At 45.3% G+C, this 25232-nt stretch overlaps 2 protein-coding genes across 13 annotated transcripts in view; one reads left to right on the top strand and one right to left on the bottom strand.

The window, feature by feature from the left end:
- Positions 1-5090: 5090 nt before the first annotated feature.
- Anapc13 (anaphase promoting complex subunit 13) lies at positions 5091-13211 on the bottom strand. 3 transcript variants are annotated; one of them, XM_021172031.2, is made up of 3 exons: positions 13151-13211; positions 9487-9612; positions 5091-5319 (listed from the first exon to the last, which is right to left on the bottom strand). In XM_021172031.2, the coding sequence occupies exons 2-3, from the start codon at positions 9583-9585 to the stop codon at positions 5194-5196; spliced, it is 225 nt and encodes a 74-aa protein (XP_021027690.1). In that variant the 5' UTR covers positions 9586-9612; positions 13151-13211; the 3' UTR covers positions 5091-5193. The 3 variants fall into 3 exon arrangements, with proteins under 3 accessions (XP_021027690.1, XP_021027691.1, XP_021027692.1); XM_021172032.3 differs by lacking the exon at positions 13151-13211 and adding an exon at positions 12812-13095; XM_021172033.3 differs by lacking the exon at positions 13151-13211 and adding an exon at positions 11740-11898.
- The window catches only part of Cep63 (centrosomal protein 63), a 40558-nt gene continuing 28308 nt past the window's right edge, over positions 12983-25232 (top strand). For 2 of the 10 annotated variants that reach the window (XM_021172030.3, XM_021172023.3), the window contains exons 1-6: positions 13258-13593; positions 15798-15835; positions 17658-17690; positions 19593-19661; positions 20388-20565; positions 24136-24231. In XM_021172030.3, coding sequence (XP_021027689.1) covers positions 13516-13593; positions 15798-15835; positions 17658-17690; positions 19593-19661; positions 20388-20565; positions 24136-24231 — 492 coding nt within the window. In that variant the 5' untranslated portion in view covers positions 13258-13515. Of the gene's footprint in view, positions 13235-13257; positions 13594-15797; positions 15836-17657; positions 17691-17781; positions 18093-19592; positions 19662-20387; positions 20566-24135; positions 24232-25232 lie in introns of those variants that run through there. The other 8 variants (XM_021172028.3, XM_021172022.3, XM_085827950.1 and 5 more) reach the window with 5 other exon arrangements.

The raw sequence follows: 25232 nt of genomic DNA, 5'->3' as shown, positions 1-25232 counted from the left end.
GGAAATAAAATCTGGATGCTTAACTTAAATGTTTATCATTCTTTAAGCGACAGTGGAGTATTGAATGCATTTTTACTCTTTGATTCCAGAAGGCTGAGAGAAGTTGGCAGACTCCTCCTGGTCCCGAGGTCAGCAAGGGGTCAACTAGATCTTAAAACCAGAGGTTTTTCAGGCTGGAGCTGGAGCTCAGTGGTATAGTCTTGCTGAGCATAATGGAAGGTCCTGGGTTCAAACCCCCCCCCCCAGCACAGTTCCCTTAAGAGAGAGCTCAAACCCAGGTCTTCTGCCTTCTAAGTCGTTGCTGCTAAACCTCACCATCTCCAAAAGTCACGAGCTTAATATAGGATGCCTTTGAAGTGCCTGCTGCATTATATTAATAAGAAGCAATAGCTCAGGTTTCAGGTGTTTGCCATGGGTCCCAATCTGTCCAAACCCATTACCTGCACTGCCTCATTTAACCTGAGACACGTATGATATAGTAGTGCTGTCAACCTTCGCTTCAAGGAGACCTGGGTTTAGCAAGGTAATATCGCCTGTGAGGGGATGCGCAGCTGGAGTGTTGCTTGGCTTTGGGTTTTGAACTCAAGTCCTTTGGTTTCAAGGTCTGTGCACTTAGTTACTGTGCATACATTTTATGCATATATAATGTTAGATGCACAACTATTAAGGGAGACAAATGAGCTGTGAATTTGACATAAAATGTATTATTTCCACTCGGGAGGCAGAGGCAGGCGGATTTCTGAGTTCGAGGCCAGCCTGGTCTACAGAGTGAGTTCCAGGACAGCCAGGGTTACACAGAGAAACCCTGTCTTGAAAAAACAAAACAAAACAAAACAAAACAACAACAACAACAACAAAATGTATTATTTCAGAGACTTTGCAAAATGAAAGCAGAGAGGGGAGAAGTTGAATGCTTCTAGATAAGAAGATAAATGCTAGTATTACAATAAATAAAAGAAGCAAGCGACAGAACAAAACAAAACAAAACAAAACAGATCACGGAGAGGTGGCTCATTGAGGGAAAGATACTAAGTGAAAAGCCCAGGAGGTAGGGACCAGCCCTCTCTGCTTCTGCCATGCGTGCCCCAAACCTAGCCCAGGGATGAGATGCCTTGGTGCCCTGTACTCGCACAAGTCCCTGACCTCCCCAGCTCTGGGGTAGCCCGGGTGAGAGCGGGGTGGATGGAGAGGTAGGTACATCTCCTAAAATCATCACAACCGTGAGACTAGAGTCTGGGAGGAGAGAGGCTGGGAACACCAGAGCCTTGAAAGAAGACAGATTAGACCATGAGGGGTCTCAGTCAAGGGCAGGTGTTAGGGCAAGCTCACTGGCGATTTGGCAGAAAGTCCTCCAGGGCCAGCACGACTGCCACTTAGTAGCATTTGGAAGGCAGGTGGAGTGGAAGCTGGGGACAGAACTGCCAGAAGAGCCAAGGCAAGACCAGAGTATGGGTGGAGGAAAGTCTTTTTTGCCCTCGGGTGGTGGCATCTCTATAAAGGGGGCCTGAGTCACCAGGGAAGACGTGGATAACAGGGATGGGCTTTTACATCACCCTCTCTCATTTCCTCTCCAGTCATTTGGTATTTTTGAGCTCTCCACCCCTTTGTCCCCTTCTCCCGCCCCCAGCAAATCTAGCTAATGAGTGTGTGTGCGCGTGCATATTTTTCTGCATATGGACGATCAACTCCCAGAACAGCATTAGCTGAAAACAAAGGAAACTGCTATGATTTGGCCAAATCTGAGTCACAAAAATAGTTTTTGCATACGTTTAGCCAACTGAGAAAATAACCCAAAGAAAAATAGGCAGACAGTCTTTATACTACTGACCTGCCAGTCATAGGCAGAGGAGTTGAACACTGTCCCCAGCTGTCATCATGCGTTTCTTACCTTATTTGGGTCAAAGGGTCTACTCTGAGACAGGGCTACAGAAGGTTACATTGTCATTGGCTAAGAGCCTGGGAAAACTGCAGTAAGGATGTGCCCCGGAGTCACATGATTATCTTGCCTCAAGTGCTCTTAGCTGTCCACGCACCTGTCTTGCTGGGCTTACAGAATCTCTGTACCTGCCCCTCACCCCACAGTCACTTAGGCAAGTCTTCCCGAGTTCAATCAGCTACCACCATGGGAGATCTTGAGAGGACCCCTAAGCCCCTTGTGACAGCAAAGATGCTCGTCCTAAGCTCTGCTTCTCTGGGACCTGCCTGCTTTTCCTGTGCTTTAAAGTCTGCTGATATAGGACCTCCAATGCCCACCCTGCCAATGTCGTGACATTTGAGTCACTCTCCAGTCAACATGGAACGCTCTGACTGATGGCTGCCATGGATTAGCTAGCTACAGTTGGAAGCCATTGCAAGATGAAAACCTGGGTCCTTTTAACAAGCAATTGAAAGATTCAAGATCAGAGGGTGAAGCATTAATCTGAATGAATGCTTCTGAGAGTGCACACTCATGGAACCAGAGCTGGTTGGCTCAGAGGCAGAGGCAGGCTGGGGGTGTCCATCATCTGAGTTCCAGCTGCCCTTCTGGGCCAGCACCTCAGGACTTGCAGCTTCCGTTGGGTTGGTTCACTGAAGGACTACAGGACGGCTTAGGAACCAGACCCAACATTTTAAAAAGGAGTTGAGCGTCTCCTGCTGGTGATAAAGGGGCACTGATGACAAACTGAAAATGAGTGAAACCATGATTTTTTTTTCTTTTGGTGGCAATTATCTTATTTTGGTAACTAAACAGTAATATTTACTGTTCCATGTATCTCAGGTCCCCTAATAAGAATGCTCTCAGTTCTGTCTCTGTTCTAGAAATTAGACAAACATGAAAATTTTGAGAATTCTGATGGGACTTTCTAGGGCATTGATGTGGCTTTTGGCAAGGACATAGGTTTTGAGCTGTGACAGTCTAGGTTGGAAAGCCCTTACTATTTGAGTGACTTTTATAAGTCTCATAACCTTTGACAAGCTAACATTAAATTTTAAGCTGTTATCTCCTGTTCAAAGGACAATGACATCCAGCTAAAAAGAAAAGGCAGGGCTTGAGCCATGGAAGTGTTCCATCCACCCTAGCTGCCATTGTTGCGATACCATGAAGGGGTGGGTCTAAGACGGGTTTCAGATGATGGGCAGCTCCTGGCCTCTGGATGTTTCTCAGGGACAGAGATTGTATTTGCAGGCCCGTGTCTGGCTCAAGAGAATTCAGTTCTGGGTTATAAGAGAAGGCTTACACTGCATGTGAGTCTCTTTAGGTACAATCCAGGGGTCTCACGACAGGGAATACTGTGCAGTGGGTAAGCCTGGACAAGTCCACCAGGAAGAGCTATCTCTACCTCCTCTACTTCCACCTTCGCACCTCCACAGTCCAAGCCACCATCATCCTTTTCAGTGTAAAGCTCTTTTGTCTTTTACATTTCCTGTCTTAACGGAAATCAATCTACTGGGGTGATTTGCATTAAAAAACAAATAAACGATGACGACAACAACAAAAACAACAAATAAAAGCTGGATGGTGGTGTCTCATGCCTTTAATCCTAGCACTTGGGAGGCAGAGGCAGGCGATCTCTGTGAGTTCCAGGGCAGCCTGGTCTGCAGAGCTAGTTCCAGGACAGCCAGGGTTTATACAAAGAAAGTCTTGGAACAAAACAAAACAAAATGAAATAGACAAACAAACAGACAAAAACCAAACCAAACAGATCAGGCAGTCCCCAGCTCTGATTAAGCCTTTCGATGACTCGGGAGATGTGGAGAAGCCCCTAGACCACCCAGGTTTCTTGCTGGCAGCACCAGTTCCACTTTGAGGCTTTGTGTCATCTCTTGCTCGGTGGTCAACATTCACCCCTCACTGTTTTCCCTGGCCACTCGTATGTCAGGTGTTGGTTCAGAAAGCCAAGGCAGGTACAAGAAATGCCACACTTTCTTTAAAGTGAATGACATCTACTGGAATCTACTACGCTGTACTTCTCGGATGTCCCTTTCCCTGTTTTTTTTTTTTTTCCCCCACCGGTTCTCTAGCCACTGTGACTCTGTATACTGGCTGCCAAAGATGTATGTCCTCTGGAGTGCTGTGCTTATACTGTCCCCGGGAGACGGCTGGAAGGGAGAGCCAATAACTGAAATTTCATAGCAGTACCTCTATCCCCAAGGCTTGATGCCGTGGAGTCTTTAGAAAAAGATTTATTTTTATGAGTGTCTTGCCTATTATGTATGCATATGCATCTCATGTATGCAATACCCCCCAGAGGCCAGAAGAGGGCAAGGAACCCCCTGGAACTGGAGTCACAGACAGGTATGAGCTAGTATGTGGATGCCAAGAACATAAGTCAACTGCAAGAGCAGGCAGTGCTCTTAACCACTTGAGCCATCTTTCCACCGTTGACAAATTTTTGTATAAATATCGTACTGACTACTGGCTTCACAGTGCTTTATATTTGAGGGGGCTCTGAGGTATGAGATACCATCATTATTCTGAATAAAAGGAGTATTCCATTCACGCAGAGAACCTCTCCAGGGGTGCAAAGGCAATAACCACAGACGGAGAGCAGAGGTGACTAACAGCTAAGCAGGATTACAAGCACACACTACCATGGCACGAAGCCCAATTTTTACTGGAGTTGGGATCAAACTTAGGTCCTGACTAAGCCATCCCCTAATTCTTCAGAGATAACTTTTAAATCTGTACATTTATGCAATGTCTAAAAGTAGCCTGGGAATTTTAAGAATGCCAGTTATCAGAGAGTGGAGTATCTGCTTGGGGCATAGGCACCTACAGGCTAACTTCACTCAGAACACGTCTCAGGAATGGGAATGCGAGTCTGTGGTTCTCTTCATGCCTGGTTTCTGCTGCCTTTCCTGCTTGTATTCTCAACTACCCGTGCCAAAGTAGTTGGGGAGTATTAAACTTTGACAGAAGCAAAACTGGAGCTAAAGGCAAACGTTTAATTGATGGTGTTCAAACGCAAGTGTGTGCATCACTAGCCGCAGGCTTCCAGAGCCGCGGTCTACACTCCTGGGAAGTCTCAGTTTCTCACTCAGAATGTTTTCATGCTGTGCTTTGTTGGTTAAACAAAACAGCAAAACAAAACGAAAACCAAGTGGGCATATGCTTTTGAGTGTTGATTTATTACTAAAGATCTGCATTTGGCGACAGGAAACATTTTTATCCCCATATGTTTGAAAACTCCATCCCTGGGAAGGAGTCCGGCATCAGTTTCCAGCGGGTGGAACGTTCTCGTGGAGGCCCTGTAAGGCCAGGTCTGTCCACTTCATCTCCTGTTCTTTCACAGACTCTGTGGTGCCGCCGTTGTCTTGCTCGGGCTCAGGAAGCTCACTCTGGAAGGGAAGCATAGCTGTAACGACCATCAGAAAGTCTCTTTTCTATTTTTGAGATGGGTCTCAGGTAGCCTAGGCTGGCCCCAAACTCACGACGTCATCTTGAACTGTGTTTCTGCACGGCCGGGGACTGAGCTCAGGGCCCTGTTGAGATACACTAGCACTCTCTCACTGAGCCACACTCTCAGCTGATCACCCCCAAGTCTCTTTCCCATCCTCCTTTGCCTCCCAGGAGCTGGGATTATAGGTGTGTACCTGGTCCTGCAGTTACTTCTGAAAACTCGAAGCCAGCAAAGCTGATAAGATGCTCTAAAGAGAGAGCCTAAACAAACAGATGGATAGAAAATATCAGAGGTCTGTTCAGTGCGGCTTGCTTGGAAGCCGCATGGGAATGCTGGCCGGGTGACTCTGGTTTTCTTATAAAAGGCAGTGGGGCAGGAGGGCTAAGGGCAGAGACTGGAGGCCCAGACAGCCTTCATTTGCTGGCTTATTGGGGTGATGAGGTAATTCAAACCTTTGGGGCCTTTGTTTCCACTCTCAAAAATTGGAGGAAAAATGAGCCTTTTTTTCCCCCCATGTCTCTGCCTTGGGGACAGGGAGAGTGAGGACATTAGATCCAGTGCATGCTGTGTAGGGTACTCAGTACTCTAGGGCATGCACTGCTGAGTGGCTGAGAACACTGACAAGAACCAATGGTAAACCTATTGAAGAATGCTTTAAGGGTCAATCTGATTTGCTGGTATGTTCTCAAATACAGGAATTGTACCAAGAAATAAAAAATGCTGCACCAAAATGCTTTCTTTAGTGACAATATGGGCTGGATAAGAGACACTGACAATGTAACAGGTGAGAGCTCCCCCTAGTGGGAAAGCACAGTAAAGACTAGCTCACACCCCAAGAGCCATTTTCTTACAGAGATAAGCCATGGAGCCACACTAGACCCATGCCTGGCTCCAGAGTTCACCGATACCATGTATTTCTGTGCAATTCCCTGAACTTACACTTTGTGTTAGAAAACTGCTGCTTTAATATTCAAAGTTAGGATTTCTCACTTATATTTATACTATGTGGAGGTATTTTTCTTTTTAAAATTATGTTCAACATATGGAACATGATATTTAGCTACAATATGTACAGATGTATTTGAAGCAGGTCCAGTAAAGTGGTTCAGTGGGTAAAGGCACTTGCAGACAACGCCGAGTTCTACATGTGTGTCATGGCACACAGGTACACACATACAGGAAAACCCCAATGTGTTTGCACAACACCCGTCTGCTATGCCGAACGTAAAGTGAGATTCAACATTCTGTAGACAGAGCCAGAGAACTGTCATTCTCTAGTCCATTTAGAAATCTGACCTTAATAGCTATCTACAGGTCACAAAAAATAAAAAGGTCTTTGATTAAGAACGACTTAATGTCATGCTCTCTAATGGCATACTAGGCTTCCTAAAATGATGTATCCTTTGCTTGGTGACTATAAATTCTTGCGATGAACACTACCACGTAAAACTAGACAAAACATGCCCACCCAACACAAAATACCATACGCACAATATCCACGGGGACAAATTCACCAACAGCTGCAGCTGTCTGCAGCTGCTCCTGCCAAGCCACAGAGTCTAATCCCTGACTGTGCGTTTGGATTGGCCACAGACTTGCCCATCTCAGCAGAATGCAGCTGTGGGGCAGTTCTGGGCCTGAGCCCTAAGGCTCTGCACTTCCCTGTTGCTGCTGAACCTGAGGCTGAGGTCTCAGAGGACCTGCAGGGTGGTGTGTGCCAAGTGCCAGGCATCCTACTTCCTGGAGACATCCTGTTAACTGCCAGAGCCCACTCAGCTCCAGCTAGTCTGCTGGCGGACACTGCAGCACCAGCAAGCCTAGGATTAGTTGGCTGAACTGGTATGGACCAGACCTTCCCAATAAGAAATAAAATTATGACCAAACAGTTGTTATTGTAAGCCATTAAGTTTCAGGATAATTTGTTATGCAGCAAAAGCTAACTGACAAGACACATTCCTTTAGAATCACAATATTGTGTGGATGGACCACAGGATCAGGCTACCATGCCACCAGGAAGTCGGCAGAGGGACCTCCCCCTTCATTCCCTACCATGTAAGTGTTCCTTAAATCTTGCTGTACGGAGCTCAGCAAGTCACAGCACTTTTCTTGGTGCTGTTGTGGTTTTCCTCCCTTGCCTAGATCGCTGCACTGCAGTAACATCCTACTTGATGTCCCCTGGCCCTTTCTTCTATCAGGCTGTCTGTCAATGTTACAGACCCCACTTTCTGAAAGACAAATGTGAGCACGGCAGCTTCCCTCCACAGACCTTTCATCCCTAGATCCTTAGAGAAGGAGGCCGAAGTGGGGCACAAACATTTTCTCAAAAACTATGCCCAACTTTCTGCCTCCTAATTACTAAGGTAATTGCTGCCCACTGCTTCACCATCTCCCAACAGGTTTCAAACCCCGGGCCTGTTACACTCTTTTCTGCTGCAGTACCCTGTCTAGCACCATGAACCATCTGATTCTTTCTTAAGCATTATTACATCTTCTCTGCATTTCTACTGCAGGCCAGGCCTCCAGCCATTCTCCACTTGCTTATCCTTCCCTCCTGCTTGGTAGTGTCATTAGTTAGTCACCTACCTCTCTTGATCCCTGGCTCCAAACAGGAACTTTATTTTATGCTCATATATCCTTAGGGCACACAGTAGACTTTGGAGAAGTGATTGTTGGATGGATGGATGGATGGATGGATGGATGGACGGATGGATGGATGGGTGGACAGATGAAAGCTTACAGACTTTGAGCTTTGCAGACCGAGTCATGAAATCTGACATACTAGTCACTAGACTTGAGGTAAGTGCACTTCTCTAATCCTACTCTTTTCCCGCCAAACGGAGACACCACCACCTCCCCTGTATGGCTGTCTTAAGGATTACAGATAATGCAAGCCTTAATTTCAGTCGATGGCTTAAAACTGGTAATAAATTGTAGCTATGATTCTTATTATTTTATTGTCCTGAACTTGAACTAAGCTGCGACTTGAATATCCACTGAACACATCCCACCTCTTACTCCTGAAAGAGAGTGCCGGTGAGTGAGCGAGTGGAGTCTGTTCTTTGTAAAACAGCAGCAGCAGGCAATGCTCCTGGAAGTCATGCTGTGTTAGCTGCTCTTCCAGAGCGTGTGTCACACTGTACAGAGAAAGTCCCCAGACTCTGTTTGCCTCGTCCTTTGTTAGGCCTTTGTAACATCAGTAAGAGGTTTTTTTAATCTACATAAGCAAAAGTGGGGGAGGGGTTACTTATCACAGAAGGTTCAACCACCGCCTTTTAAGGGAGTCCCCAGAGATCAGCAAAGAAAAGGCTTACTGAGAGCTTGTATGTCTAAAGGCCAAAGAAGAAAGGCAAGGTTGCCTCTAAGCAGCCGGCCTGTGTGCCTGCATCAGAGGGGCTGAGAGACGGCTCAGTGGTTAAGGGCTCTACTGCTTTTGCAGAGGACACTGTTTGGTTTTCAGCACTCATGTTGGGTGGTTCACAACTGCCTTTAATTCCAGCTCCACGGGACCCAACACCCTCTTCTGGCCTCTGAGGGCACCTGTACTCACATGCTCCTCCACTGTATCCCAGACCCTCACACATACACAAATGGAAATAAATCCTAAGGGCTCGGGGGATGGCTCAGTGGTAAGATCACTGACTCTTCTTCTAGAGGATCCAAGCTTTGTTCCCAGCACCTGTGTTGGGTGACCTCTAACTACCTGTAAGTCCAGCTCCAGGGAATTTGATGCCTTCTTCTGTCACCCTCCCCATCTGCACATGGGTGGCAGACATTCTCACACTTATACACATATACATACATACATACATACATACATACACACACACACACACACACACACACACACACACACACAAATAAAAACAACTACAAAACACAAAGACTGGTAAGCCAGCAATGCTCCTTGCTGTGATGTGCTAAACTCACACTTAGCCTCCCTCTGGCCTTTGTGGCTCCAAAACTCCGGGTATAATTCAGCCCTGGTATGACCTCTAATGAAGCTAGTTACACCAGGCAGTAGGATTTCTGGGCCTTAGCATTTCACTTCCCACCAACCTCCACTAAGTTTCACCACATTTTCTCCTGAGCTCGAATCACAACCTACCAGTGGAATGGCGACATCCTCGTATGGCAGCTTATCTTCCCGCCAAGCATCATCAATCAGGTCCAAGATCCTTCCATCTCGCTGTACCTCACTGTCCATCCTCCTGCAGCTTTGATCTTGTCAGGCCTGGAAGCCAAAGAGGTCATTTTTTTTTTTTTTTTCTAACACAGTGAAGGTATAGTATAATCCAGGACTAGGATTCCTCATACTTCCACCTTGAAACTGGTTTTGTTGCCGTGTTTAACATTACCCCAGGAAAGGCCCATCTTGTATGTGTCAGATGACAACATAAAGACCCCAGTTCTCTCCTCACCTCAGCTGACATGCTTGATCAACAGACCAGGCTGCTGGTGGAACCAGAGAGCAACACAGGTCTTCTGAATAAAGTTCTGGAAGACACTGCGTGTAAATGTAACTTTCTTTTATCTTTACCATCTAATACAATCACCCTTCCCTGCTTGTGATGTCTTTGATGAGTCTCTGACTTGACTCAGACCGACTTACCTGAGTGTCAGCTCCTGCTCTTGAAACCCTCCCCTACGATTTGGCACAAGTCTCCACCTGTCTTGGCCCAAACATTGGCACTCTAAAGGCACAGGAGCTAAGGGAACAGCTGGGTGACACTGAGCTGGGATGTGTGAAGTGACCAACCATAGGCCAGTTGCTAATTCTCAGGGCAGGAACAACGTAGGCAGTGGGGCTTGCTTACCCAGGAAACCACTTCCTTTCTTAAACAGCATCCAGACTGAACTCAACAGAACTATCCAAGATCAACGGTGGCAGCTCCAGGTTCTCTATCCCTCTGGGCTTCCTCCTTTTTGTTTGTTTTTTAAGAGTCTCAAACTCTTTGTAGCCAAAAGCAGCCTTAAGCTTCCAATCTTCCTGCCTCCACCAATGGGATTGCAGGCCTGTGCCACCGGCTCTGTTTACAGAACCAGGGCTTTGTGTATACTACTAGTTAAGTACACTGCCAACCGACCTCTATCCCCAACTGAGGGGGACCCTGCAGGAGTCCAGGGAGGGAAGCAAACTGTCAGGTGAGAATGAAAACTGGGTTCAGGTTGACTTTATCAGTCTTGCTTAGACTTGGGGAGTCTGACGCCAGGCTGTTTACTCCTAACAAACTGAAACATAGCATGATTTGGAAGAAAGTTTCCTGGTGTGATAACAGTTTCTGGTGCACAAGGAGGTGCAATTCCATTGAAACTCGACTTAGGGTATGTTACTTCTTCCAATAAGATGGGTTCTAGAGATAGGCTACCTGTACTAGCCCAAGGGTCTAAGGAAGGTCATACAATAACATAGACATCATCTGGTCTGTTAGTTACTTCTGGAGCTTAGGGAACCCCTGCCTATAAGGGTCATCTAAATTACTAGCCACCCTCCGTCCTGGTTGTAGGAGCTTGACATGGCCTGGCCCAACAGATAACACAGATCACCAGGCTGTCAGTCACTTCCAATTCCCAGCTTTGTGGATAGAACAAGTTTTGTATCTCTTACATTGGAAGAACAATCCTGCATGCTTAACATCTCGGCCTCCCTGGATATGTGAGGGTGCAAGAACTTTTGTGCTGTGATCCCAACACCCAGCCTACTTCCTTCTTGAAAAAACAAACAAAAAACCCCAAAAACCAATGTATATGTGTATGTTCGTGTGGAAGTCAAAGGACAACTTGGGGATTTTGGTTCTCTTCTTCCATCAGGCGGGTCCCAGAGATTGAACTCAGGTTGCCAGGTTTGGCAGCAAGCGTCTTTAAGCCACTGAGCCGTCTTGCTGGCTCTCTTCAGCGCCTGGTCCTAGTGCTCAGGATACTTGCAGAGCTCCCAGACCACAGATTGTTCCACATTTTTTTCCTGAAACTGTTGCAATCTAACTCAAAAGACCAGTCATCAAGCAGTGCTTTTGGGTTTCTAGCTTCCAAGTTTGTTCCTTATCACAAACACACCCTATTGTGCTCCCTGCCACAAAGTAGCAACCCAAGGAAAGGTCTTGTGAGGATTAGTACCAGTGGCTCTCTCAGGGACTGTTCTGTTTCTGAGAGAAGGGAGACTCATACAAGAAACAAACTGTGCCACACAGCTATGTGCTTGCCTCCAACAGCATAGAGGCAAGCTAGCGCTATCTACCTAGTCTGTAGGAGGGAAAGGGCTTTTACTTTCAAAAATTAAACAACCTGGGGCCTGGGAGGAGGTTCGTTGGAGTGAAGTGGCTTGCTGTGCAAGCAAAAAGACCTGAATTCAGATTGCTGGTACCTGCATAAAAAGCCTGGCATGATGTCACACTTGTGTTCTCTGGGAGGCTGCCAGGCCAGGCAGTCTAGTTGAATCAGAAAGCTCCAGGTTTAAGATCCAAAGTAATAAAGGAAGACACTGATGTTGACCTCTGGCCTCTACACTCACCCACAACTCCACCTGTAGGCAGAAACCTCCATCACCACTTTTGTGAAGGTATGTGCGCGCGCGCGCACACACACACACACACACACTGAAGCTCCCTCTGCCACGTTAAAACCAGGTGATAACTTAGCAGTTTTCCTCAGACATAACCAGACCCTAGCTAGTGGATAGGGCCACTTCTAATCCCTCCCCTGCTCCTTTCCTTTTGTTTTTGTAGCTGAGCCTTGGGCTGCATTTCACACCTCTGGTGCTGACTTTCCCAGTCCCTATGGATTGCACCTTTTTCTAAAGTGCTCTGACTTTCTCTCCAGCTTTTCAGCAGGCTCTCTGTCCTTGAATGCTTTGCTGCTTGCCCCAAATGATCTATGAAACAAGTCAGGCCATCTTTGTGACTGACTGGCAGGCTACTACTGTCTCCAGTGGTAATGTGAGGATACCCAGTCTTTCCACAAGTTCGCCTCAATATTTTGTAACACGATTCTCTTCTACATGCTTAGAAACTAGCACGCTTCTCACCCACCACCTGTCCTTCATCAGTTATGCTTGGCTGTCCTTCCAAACACATCTATTTTCCTGGGTCAGGTGCTCGGGTGCTCCCCCTTTACGTGAACAGAAAAGCAAGCACAGGCCATGCCCCGAACCCTTACGACAGAGCATAGCATCTCCAGCTTTCTTAAAATTCTTCTTCTTCTTTTTAAAAAACGTACTCTTCTATGCTCGCCCCCTCCGGATACCAGATAATAGGAAACTCTCAGCTCTCAGATTGTCTCCTTTAGACCCCAGGCTGAGTGCAGTCCCAAGAGTCCATTCCTTCACCAGTCCCCTAGATCTCTGGGCACAATACGTGACAACAGGAGGAGAGCTTGTCACATTGCCCAGATATCTCTTTCTAGGCATTAGATGCGTACGTCCTATGAGACTTACACACCTTTTATGCATACAGCTTTGTAAACGTATTTCTAAGCTACGAGCACGGCGCCTAGACTAAAATGGCCCTCGCAGGCCACCATCCTTGGACACTACAGTCACCCGCTGCAGCGGCTTCCGGTTCGAGGGGTGGGAGGATACTACATGCGGAAGTGCAAGGGGGAGGTCGAGCGTCGCCATGGGGGCTCCGTTCCACTCGCACAGCGTGCAGTAAAGAAGTGGCTCTGAAGCTCGGTTGAAAGTACCGGCCCGCGCCTCTGGAAGCGGTGGACGCCCGAGCTCGAGGGCGAACGCTTGGCCACCCTCGGAAACCCCGGCCGCGGGCGCGAAAAACCCTTACCCACTGCGCGCGCGTCGGCTTCCTCCCGGCCCCGCCCTTCCTCTGGGTCACGTGACTCGCGGCGCTCTCAAGCCCCGGATGTGGGTGAGTCCAATCGCTGCGGCAGGGGGCGGGACGGACGGCGATTTGTTGTGCCTTGCGCGCATCCCTGGCCGGAGGAACGGCGGGCGGGCCCGGGGGCGCGCTCCGCCGGGGGCGCGCTCTGCCGGGGGCGCGCTCCGTAACCGACCGCATGCCCCAAAGACGGGCGAGCTGCGGCTTGCTGTGGTGCGGTCTCGGCCCTGGCCACGGTGGTGCCGCTAGGCTCCAGGCCTCATGGCCCGCGGCCGCAGCTCGTTGCGGCCCACCTGCCGCGGGACTTTCCAATGCCCGGTTGCGGCTGCCCGGTCGTCGCGTCCCTGGGTTCCTCCTCCTCCCTGTGGGACTCTGGGCTGGCCGGCCAGGTGCTTCGGTCTGCGGGAGGGCGGGCTGCGGGCTGCATGGCTCCCGGGAAGGGACCCGGTAGCAACGGTGTAGGACCAGGCCTTAGCGTTAGCCGCTCAGCGGGAAGCCTGCAGGGTTCCCTGGTGATGCTAGTATGATAGGTGCGGAAATGTGGCGGAACCCCTGATGGCAGGGGAGTTGCAGATGGCTTCACGCTTTCAAGTCAAGCATAGGAAACAAGATTGGTGGAGTGAAAGTTTGGAAAGGGGAATTCCACAACAGCGCTTTCACACGGAGACACTTGACAGTGAATGGGCTTTTGACCTTTACAAAATCGTGGAGTTAGTGCATTCTGATGTCAGACCTAGTTTTCATTTACAGACTGTACACTTGTTGCCAAAAGTGCTCCGCATTGTCCCTAACTAGCGCTGGCTCTCCTTTTTAGCTATGATCTGGAACTTGCAGTGTAGGCTGGCCTCAAACTCAGAGATGGGCCTACCTATGTCTCCTAATTAAGGATCTGCGCCACCTCGCCTGGCTTTCTTGAGGCCAATTTAGAGTTTCAAAAATTTATTACTTTATTATAGCAGGGTAGGTGCTCTTTGTACAACTCTTCGAATATTTGTATTTTATATTTTGTAAGTCAGAGATCAATGGCTATAGTTATCTTTAGCTTTTTACACTTATTCTTTTTTTTTTTTGTTTTTCGAGACAGAGTTTCTCTGTGTAGCCCTGGCTGTCCTGGAACTCACTCTGTAGACCAGGCTGGTCTCGAACTCAGAAATCCGCCTGCCTCTGCCTATTAAAGGCGTGAGCCACCACGCCCGGCTTTTACACTTATTCTTAAAGGCTGCAGTTTAATGATACGATGAAACGAATTATCATATTTGGAATGCAGCGCCATTTTTAGGTTAATTTTTGTCCCATGCTCTCTGTCTTTTACTGTGTCGTCCTCAGTGGTCAGTATAGTAAAGGAGGCTTCGAAACTAAAGAGGGTTAGAGACTTAAACCACAGACACATACATGTTCCTTGTGTATATGCTGAAGTTTCAGAAACAATGGAGATATTGTTAATTATGTTGCTGCTGCTTCCTCCTGTGGAGGGGTAGGGACCGGTTACTTAGGCTTTCCTGTACTGTGGTGGCTGATGGTGACAGCATTAGTCCACACTGTCATAGCTTAAGGTGCTCCCCATGCCAAAGGCTAGAGTTGCTTTTTTAAGTTTTACAAAAACCACCGTACTATTTTTACATCAGTACAAATTTATAAAAAGCGCACAGTGTCAGTGTCCAGTGAGTTCAGGTTCTTCAGCTATTCCGTATGTGCTTGTAATACCAAAGTTGTAGACTTGTAGACCAAAGTCCTACGGAGAACTGTCTGTTGCATTCGGTTGCTAGGCCTTCAAAACCCTCTAATCAATAATCAAAACCCTCAATCAATTTCTTTCTTTCATATATACATATATATTATGTATACATATATAGCATATATATGCTATTAGCAGGTTCTTACCTCCCGTTTCTTTATCACTCAGGTTTAGCTGGTTGTATATATTTTTGAATTTATGCCTCTATCTCTTCTATGACCTCTCCTTCACTGGCTAAATCTTGAACTACACTATCCAGTGTGGCAGTCATCAGCCAGCCCTGACATTTTAAATGAACTAACAGTTTGGTTCCCCAGTTGCATTAGCCGCATTGGAAATGCCCAGCACACACAGGCTGCCTGTTGTCTGATTAATACTGATAAGATGTTTCCATAATTACAGAAAGTTCTGTTGAAATACAATGATCTTTTGAAATACAGTGTTAGATTCAACCTTGATTTTTGATGGGAGGTACAAGAAAACTCAAAGGTATAGGTTTTACATTATAAAAATTATCTGTTGCATTCATTGTCAGGGAGACCTGTAATGTCTGAGTCACCCCCATTAGGGATGTTAGAATTAAGCTGTGTATGTCGGGGTTCCTGTGCTGTCTGCTCAGTTGAGCCGCCATGAAATTGCCCAAGAGCCTTTGGTCAATAGGGAGCTCTTCATGGCTAATAGTGCCTGGGCAGATTACTGCGTGAGAGCCACCGTGGTGCTTTCTAGTGGCGTCATGTGCCCAGTGCTGCTTAGCTGGCACTCTTATGATGAACTTGCCTTCCGCAGCTTGACTATCCTGAAGTACAGTTTGTACAGGAATGGCAAGCAAAATGCTTAACTCCGTTCCTTTCTTTTCAGACTACAGCAATGAATTGGTGGCCTAGCAACCTCCAAAGGTAACCCAAGGGCTCCACCTTAAAACAAACAAATAGACTTGAATGTGTTTAAATCTGTGACGTAGCAACCTCCAAAAGTAACCCAAGGGCTTTATCTTAAAAACCAACCAACCAACCAACCAACCAACCAATAGGCTTTTATGTGTTTAAATTGTTTGAACATATAAAATTTTTTAAAAAGATTTATTTATTATATGTAAGTACACTGCAGCTGTCTTCAGACACCCCAGAAGAGGGAGTCAGATCTCATTATGGATGGTTGTGAGCCACCATGTGGTTGCTGGGAATTGAACTCACGACCTTCACAAGAGCAGTCAGCACTCTTAATCGCTGAGCCATCTCTCCAGCCCCAACATTTTTTTGATACCTGAAATTGTCCAAGGATGACCTTGAATTTAAGATCTTCCTGCTTCACCTCCCAAGTGCTAGGATCCCAGGTGTGAGGCGTCCTATCCCGTCAGTGCTGCTGCTTGCCTTTCTGTGTGGTAGTGAGAAAGCACTGTCATTGTCCCTGTGAAAGAGCAAACCTAGGCTTCTCTGTAGAAAGTTAGCTTTATCCCTGACTGACTCCCCCACCTGATTACTTCCCTCCGTAAAGGCAGTAGTTCTCAGTTTGTTCTTCAGTAAATAAGCACCCAAAGGCAAGCACACTTCTTCTTCTTGCTTTGTAGCTGTTTTCACCTTGTCACAGGCCCTCCACTGATATATGCTCTTTTGACAGTTTCCTAGTATTCCCTCAGTGCATGAGGGCCCTGTCGGCCCTATGTTAGCATTTGACCTTAGTGCTAAGTAAGCGGTGGCAGACTTGCTTAAGTCTGTATTGAGTATTAGGAACACAGAATTCTCAGCTACAGTCACGTGGCACCACCAAAGAGGAAACACATGGCTTATTGAGTAAATGCAGGCCATGTTGGTTAGAGACAGTCACTGATGTGGCTGTGATAAATATCTACAGGAAATCTCAGTCCTCCCTGTATATCGGATCCTAGAGAAGGGTAGAGTGTTGTTAAAGAAACACACTCCACATTAGCAGACGTTTTTCAAGGCATGTTACTGGTCATCTGTGCCTGTTTTAAACTAGAATTCCTTTGTCTCAATCCTAGGATTTAAGTTTTGAGCTTTTCTTATAGCTGAGTAGTTTTATCACGGTGTGGCTGCCACCTAGTGGTGATTAGGCAATATGCTTCAGCTTTATTCTGTTGCCCTCTGAGATCCTGTTAACCATAAGAAAGCAGAGTGTTAACCAAAAGATGGCACATTGCTTGGGACTGGAGGGTCACATTATCTGGATTTGAACTTAAGGAATATAACCTATAGCTTTTCATAATCAAGCTGTTCTCCCTGTTTCATCAAAAGGGTAGCACCTGCCTTTTACAAGGAAGATAGAAAGTGTAAGAGGCAGGTAGATAAAGTGAACATTCACTAAAGTTTAGCATATATTATACACATTGTTAGTTATTAGTGTCATACATAAATGCCAAGAAACTATGTATTATTAAATAATCACTGTTTAAGAATGGCATGACCTCTGCTGGGCGGTGGTGGCTGGCGCACGCCTTTAATCCCAGCACTTGGGAGGCAGAAGCAGGTGGATTTCTGAGTTCGAGGCCAGCCTGGTCTACAAAGTGAGTTCCAGGATAGCCAGGGCTACACAGAGAAACCCTGTCTCGAAAAAAAAAAAAAAAAAAAAAAAAAAAAAAAAAAAAAAAAAAAAGCATGACCTAAAGAGGTGTATTTTCAGTAGAAATTATTTTGAGAAATAATTATAAAAAAGATGAAATAAAGACCTTGGCAGTTACTATTCCTACCCTTCATTTTACAGATGGGAAAGCCGAAGTTCGAGGACACAGAGCTGGTCAGTTGCAGAGCAGAATTGTTTTCTGGGCTTCTGTCTAGCGTTGGAGCAGAGCAAAGGCTGGGATTGGGCTGCTCTGTAATTTGGCTCTTACTGTGGTTTAGAAGAAAGTGTAATAAAATGTGGAGTCCTCTCCTTTAGGATTTACTTTGGGTCATGGTGAGCTCTATCAGGAACACTGGTTGGAGGAAAGAGCCTTAGCCACCCCGTGCATGAAGAGCCAACAGTCCTTGTTAGGACTTGTAGAGATAGGTGCAGTTCCAGCACACTAGCTGTACCTCTGGTCTTCTCATCCTTGTCTGTGTCTCTAGAGTCATCTGTGTGTCTTCTGTCTGTGCATTCATTGCCAGGGGATGGTGACCATTTTGTTTCCTTTTTAGTCCCACATTGGGATATTTCTTGGTAAGGAGTATGTTTTTTATTGTTATGTAGAGGGCTGTTTGTACAACACTAAACTGTTCAATAAGGAAATCTACTTCTCAGAGAAGTAGATTACTTCTGGAAAAGCATTAGGACAGAGGGACCCAATCTCTACATCACAACTTTTGGCCTTGTCTTTAATTCAGAGTTGAATTGAAACTTTGAAAACTGAGGATAAAGGACTATTTCTCTTTTCTTTTTAAATTTTATTTTATGTACATGAGAGTTTTGCTTACATGTTTATCTCTGCACTATAAACATAACTTGTGATCCCCTGGAACTAAATTTATGGAGAGTTATGAGCTGCCATATGGGTGCTGGGAATCAAACCTGGGTCCTCTGCAAGATAAACAGGTTTTCTTTCCAGCCTAATGGGGCACTTTCTTCAGAATGAAAGATGGGCTCTGAAAGAACACATTGAGGATTTCTGAAGAAGAGAAATTTATCATACAGCTCTCGATACTTATGAGTTTAAGGGTTATTCTTTCTTTATGGTGTGAATTTCTCTCTTTAGGCAGTCTTTTCTGTCTCCTTTCATTTTCCTTCGAGATCCTTCTTGACAGTCCTGCATGCTTAAGGGAAGATGAAGTTTCCCAAGGCATGCAGCAGTGCCCTGTTAAAATCTGGTCTCAGCTTTGGACCTCAGAGATGAGTGACATTGGTTTTCTGTCACTGAGAAACCAATAGCTTAGAAAAAAGGAGGAATATATTAAACCTTTATTTTCCAGTTCTATGTAATTTGGCATGAAGAGTGGGGGACGTGTCAGAAGCAGTAATTGTTGTGTTAGTGAGAAGTGCTGCTTTCTCTTCAGCATTGGTCCTGGGTGATTCCTCTCAATGTGTAGCAGGGTTTGTGTTAATGTCCCTTGAGAGAAAATAACTTTTCACCCTGACATTCTTTAAGAACTAAACATAGAGAGGCTAGAAGGAGGGCTCGGACAGTAAGAGCATACATATACTGTTCTCAAAGAGAACCAGAATTTGGTTCCTAGATCTACATCTGGTGGCTCCATTGCCTCTGGATTCCATGGACCATAGTTAAAAAATAAGTCTTGACTACAACAATAGAAAGAAAGCCAGGCCTGGTGGCAAACACCTTTAATTCTATCACTCAGAAGGCAGCTGGACGTCTCTGAGTTCAAAGCCAGCCTGGTCTACATGCATAACTGGTTCTAGGCCAGCCAGGGCTACATAGTGAGACTATGTCTAAAAAATTAAGTTAAACAATTAAAAAAAAAAAGGCCTAGAGTAATGCGATGTTTCATTGGTTTTGTAGGATAGTTTCAGCAGCAGTTAGGATTTTGTTTGCTTTTGGAATGTATTTGGTGCTTGCATTTCTAAATGATAATCCTTGCTTCTACAGACTTCTTAGGCTGCTTTGTATTTCTCACTGTGATTGCTTTTACTCACCCTAACTTGGAATGCTGGAATTCAGAACAGTAATTTTTCTCACCCCTCTTTTCTTTTACTTTTTTCCCCTAGTTGCCAAAACAAAGAGGATTTGGTGATGGAGGCTTTGTTGGAAGGAATACAAAATCGGGGGCATAGTGGGTAAGTTTGCCTTTGACTGTGAGCTCATTGCAGTTTAAAAACCTACCTGGGTTCTGTTAGACCAAAGATAAGTTGAGCTAAGGCACATTTGTGGACAGCATCCCTCCTACAGCATCCCTCCTACATCAGTTGCCTTCTCTCAGCATTACTAGAGAGGACTGTGGCTCCTATCCTAGCTTGAGTTTTCCCCTTCAGCTCAGAAGGGCATCAGTAGCTTGAGCAGTGAGGTAGGCTACAGTGTGTTCCAAATAACAGTTGGGAGAAATAACAGCAATAGATCTTGCTCAAGGATGAGTTTCTTGAAACAGCTCTTCTTTGTTATCATTTTTTCCTGCATAATATAGCCTGTTTGCCACTAAGACTGTTCATTTTGGCTGAAAGAACTGCAACACAGGCTTGCCTGGATTCTCCCAAAAGAATCCCTTAAATATCCCAGAAGATGTGGTTAGTAGCTCTGAAGTCTCACTTTGCCAGCCAGATGTAAGGCATCTATCTGTGTTTCAGCCAGTGAGCCTGGTTTTAGGTTACTCATTAGAGGAGGGCAAAATAGTGTGTGCAGTTGAGCAGCATAGCATATGACAGCATGAGCAGCAAAGGCCAGGCACCCTGGGCTTGGCTTCTGTGATGTTTCAGTTCTCCAGATAGGTTTCGTCTGTGATATTTTTATCTGTGAAACAGGAGAAACCACTTGGGCATGAACTGTGACTGGTCTGTTGGTGTTTGTAGGGGATTTTTGACATCCTGTGAAGCAGAACTGCAAGAGCTCATGAAACAGATCGATATAATGGTGGCTCATAAGAAGTCTGAGTGGGAGGGGCAGACACACGCTCTGGAGACTTGCTTGGACATCCGTGATCGGGAACTGAAGGCTCTGAGGAGTCAGCTGGACATGAAGCACAAAGAGGTAGAGTGGCTGCTTCACTTCTCTTGTTATCTGACTCTGGCTTTAAATTATACATGGTTCCATACACCCATGTTCATGCATGTATATAATATACTTGGAGCAACCCATGTCCAAGCCCTTAATCCATCTTTGTGGGAGTTTAATCTTTTATGTTAAAGGGGTTTCTAAATGTAAGCATTTGTTTACCAAGTTAGGTTTGTTTGTTTGTTTGTTTGTTTGTTTATTTGGTGTGTGTGTGTGTGTGTGTGTGTATGTGTCTTCAAGACAGGGCTTCTCTGTGTAGCTCTGGCTGTTCTGGTACTTGCTCTGTAGACCAGGCTGGCTTGGAACTCAGAGATCTGCCTGCCTCTGCCCCCTGAGTACTGAGATTAAAGGTGTGAGCCACCACCGCCCAATCTTATTCTAATTGTTACCTTTTCTTTTCTCTTCTTTTATTTTCTTTTTTTAAGATTTATTTTATGTGAATGAATATTTTGCCTGCATGCACACATATGTGCACCATATATATGCCTGATGTCACAGATTCTCTAGAACTGGAATTACAGACAGTTGTGAACTGCCATGTGGAGTACTGGGAATCCAACCTGGGTCCCCTAGAGGAGCGGCCCGTGCTTCTAACCACTGAACCATTTCTCCAGTCCTCTTATGGTTTCTTTTAGAAGACATTTTATTATGAAAGTATAAGTACATTAGTATTTGTTTCAAGGACTGTTTTACTTTGGAAACATATAATGCATACTTTATTTAAGAAAATGTCAGTGGAGCCTAGGGTATGGCTTTGGTGGTTAAGTGCTTACTGTGTAACTCTAAGACCCTGGGTTTGCATTCCCAGAGGTCATGTGATACAGCCAAGCATGGTGGTATTCATCTGCAACCCTAGCACACAAGAAAATGGGAGAAGGCTCGCATAATCTTTGCATAACCTTCATCATATTATATGTCCATATTAACATCACCAGGTTTATAGTATAGGTTTTGGCTTCACTTGTAAAGTTAGGTGACAGCAAAGTTGAAGATATAGGGACATGGTGTAGCAGTAGAGTGCTTGCTTAGTATGCTGAAAGCCTTAGGATCAGTTCCAGAATTCTTCTACCCCCCTACTTCCCAACAAATGTAAAAGTTGAGCCCTTGCTTTTAACAGTCAGAGTTAAGCAGGTCAAGGCAGGAGAAGCAGCTCAGTGATGGAGTGAAACCTACTCAGACAGACCTTTTTTAAAATAAGGGAGAAGAAGGAAAATCAAATCATTTCTAGTCTCACCACCACTAATATTGGTAGTGCTGGGGGGAGGTTTAAGACTAGCTCCTGACTTAGTCCTCATAACTTAGCTGGTGCAGTAGAAGAAGAACACTGAATACTTGAAGGGAAGCAGGAAGCAGTGTAGGTGGAAGCATTGTCTCTGAGTTTCTATACAGATTAGTCTGGGAAGAATACGAACTGTGGGTAAATGCTAACCCTAAGCCTCACGCTCGTTCTACCAGACTTGCCTGCATGGCACTTGCCCTTCTGAAGGCCAATATACTACCAGGACTGACAACACAAGTTGTGATTTGGTTGATGATGATACTGTATACATGTGTGAAATTTTCAAAGAGTTAAAAAGTTATCGCCCAGTGAGTGGTTGGCCATTTACACTTAGAGTCAAATGACACTTTAGTAATACCAGCTGTATTAGTTTAGATTTCTGCAAATGGTATTTGCTAATCTAGAGTTTAAAGTTTAGGCAAATCTTTTTTTTTTTTTTAAAGATTTATTTATTTATTATATGTAAGTACACTGTAGCTGTCTTCAGACATTCCAGAAGAGGGCGCCAGATCTCGTTGCGGATGGTTGTGAGCCACCATGTGGTTGCTGGGATTTGAACTCTGGACCTTTGGAAGAGCAGTCGGGTGCTCTTACCCACTGAGCCATCTCACCAGCCCTAGGCAAATCTTTTAAAAGTTTTTTTTGAAGTTTTTTTTTAAACAAGATTTATGTATTTATTTTATGTATATGAGTACACTGTTGCTGTTTTTAGACACACCATAAGAGGGCATTGTGAGCCACCATGTGGTTACTGGGAATTGAACTTAGGACTTCAGGAAGGGTAGCCAGCGCTCTTAACCATTGAGCCATCTCTCCAGCCCCTAGGCACATCTTTTAAGAACACAACTTACACAGAGACAGGGAGGTGATAAGGAAGCCCATCAAATGATAGCCACGCTAGACTGCAAAGAAGAAACAGTGTGGTGGGCTAGGGAAACAGGTCAGGGGATAAGAGTACTGGCTGCTCTTTCAGAGGATCCAGGCTCCATTCTTAACACCCACATGGTGGCTAACAGCTGTCTGTAGTCCCAATCTCAGAACACACCTTCCTCTGGCCTCCATGGCACCAGGCATTCGATGTGATAGATAGATACACACAGACCAAACACCCATGTGGCTCTCTGGGTCTTTATTCTTCCACTGCACCTGCTTCTCTCAGGACCTTGTGAACTGTTCACACCAAGTCTAGACGTAGCAGGGTGAGGATGGGTGAAGTCAGCAGCTTCCTGTTGCTCACAGAGACAGAAACAGAGCTGTCTGCTTCCTTAGTAGGTTCCCAGTGACAGCTCTGACTGCTAACTGCCATAGTCTGCCCAGGAATGGGCCATTATGGCTCTTCCTTCCATCTCCTCACTGTACTTTCCAAGGCCACTCTCCTCATCCACCCAGAAGTCTACTCTCAGATCGCACTTCTAGGAAACCTCAAAATAAGACCAAATAATATAGTAAGACAGTTTTAACCTTCCTTATAAATATGTAAAAATTACCAGGGCTGTCAGTAGGAAATAATAAAGCCAGAGTCATGCTTGAGAGTTTTAACACATTTTTCTCAGTAACTGATGGAGAGCATTCATAAAGATACAGATTTGAACAGCATGATCAGCAAACTTGACCCAGTTTATAACTATAGAACTCAACACAAGAGAACTGCAGAGCATGCATTTCTTCTGCAGCACAAATTGTATGATTTCCAAAATTGACTCTATCCTGGTCCATGAACAAAGTCTTGAAATCATAGATAAATTCTCTTAACATAGCAGAAGCAAGTTAGAAAAAGGTAACCTTGAAAAAAATCTGTGTATTTGGAAATTAAATAAGTTATGAATGACCCAGAGAAGACATAATAGAAATGGAAAATAGTTTGAATAGTCCCAGACCTCAACTCTGGAACTCTAATAATCCAACTTTAAGTAGCCGTACACTCTTAAAGTGTACAAAGCAGCACAGGCAGGAGATAGGGAGAAATTATGTCCATGGAACCTATAGAAGTAGCACAGCTCTCTTGGCTGTTGATAGAACAAGCACACGGAAAGGCCATTTAAGGTAGAGTGCTGATCAGAATCAACTTGACCTAGTTAATCTTAAGCGTGTTCTTCTTAAGTGACTGGGACATTTTACTGCAGTCAGGCGGCTATCACCATAACCAGCAGATTAAGTTGTATATTTTTAGAGCAAAGTAGATTTAAGCTAAGACTCAACACAATAAAAGACAACTTTTCAAGTACTTGGAAATTAAGCAATATACTTAATGACCTTCCTGCTTTTAGGTTGGAATATTGCATCAGCAGATAGAAGAACATGAGAAAACCAAGCAAGAAATGGCCATGGAGTACAAGGAGGAGTTACTGAAGCTGCAGGAGGAAGTGAGCCTTTTATTGTGTGCTGTGCCGTGAGGTGTAGTCGTTCTCTTTCTGTAACTCCTGACTGTTGTGTTGACAACTTGTTTCTGATTTCAGTGGTGAGAACTGCACAGCCTGTGTGATAGTCTGTGGGAAGAATGTGGTAGAAATATTTTTCTCTGACCTTGAATCTAGGTAAAGAATCTTGTCCAAGCATGTTTGCTAGTTCCTAGGCCAGCAGTTGGCTGAGAGGAAAAAAGTTGTTTAATATTGAAATCTTGATAACAGAACATTTAATTTTTTTTTTCAAGACAGGATTTCTCTGTATAGCACTGGCTATCCTGGAACACACTCTGTAGACCAGACAGACTGGCCTTGAACTCAGAAATCCACCTGCCTCTGTCTCCCAAGTGCTGGGATTAAAGGCATGTGCCACCACTGCCTGGCAACATTTAATATTTTAATTTCTAAGTTTATATTGGAAGATACAAAGCACTTAGAAATATTTTGGGAGCCATGAGGTGCTGGTGCACACCTTTAATCCCAGGACTTGAGAGGCAGAGGCAGAGGCAGAGGCAGATGGATCTCTGTGAATTAGAGGCCAGCCTGGTGAGTTCTAGAATTGCCAGGACTACACAGAGAAACCCTTTCTCTAAAAACCAAAAAGGAAGGAAAGAAGGGAGGAAGGAAGGAAGGAAGGAAGGAAGGAAGGAAGGAAGGAAGGAAGGAAGGAAGGAAGAAAAGGAAGGAAGGAAGGAAGAAAGGAAGGGGAAGAGGAAAGGAAAGGGAAGGAAAAGAAAGGGGAAAGGAAAGGAGAGAAAAAAAAAAGAGCTGCGATTAAGAAAAGCAGGGGTTTTCAGATGGCTCATTGGGTAGAGGCACCTGCCACCCAACTGCATGACATGAATTTGATTCCAGGAACCTACATGGTGGGAGGAGAGACCCAGCTTCAGCAGACTGTCCTCTGACCTCCTCTTGCTGGGCTGAGATGCACACACACCTCCTCTCCCCTACCACTAATAAAA

This window comes from Mus caroli, unplaced genomic scaffold, assembly GCF_978045245.1.
Source record: "Mus caroli unplaced genomic scaffold, Mus_caroli_1 scaffold_11, whole genome shotgun sequence".
NCBI classification, from domain to species: Eukaryota; Metazoa; Chordata; class Mammalia; order Rodentia; family Muridae; genus Mus; species Mus caroli.
The sequence above is the reverse complement of the archived record's forward strand: the minus strand, read 5'-3'. Positions and strand labels throughout refer to the sequence as shown.

Excerpts from the sequence above, each read along its gene's own strand:
- Anapc13 (XM_021172031.2), bottom strand. The coding sequence starts at position 9,585 with ATGGACAGTGAGGTACAGCGAGATGGAAGGATCTTGGACCTGATTGAT. Across the intron at positions 5,320-9,486 it reads AGGATGTCGCCATTCCACTG|AGTGAGCTTCCTGAGCCCGA; the intron begins GTAGGTTGTGAT and ends CTTCCCTTCCAG.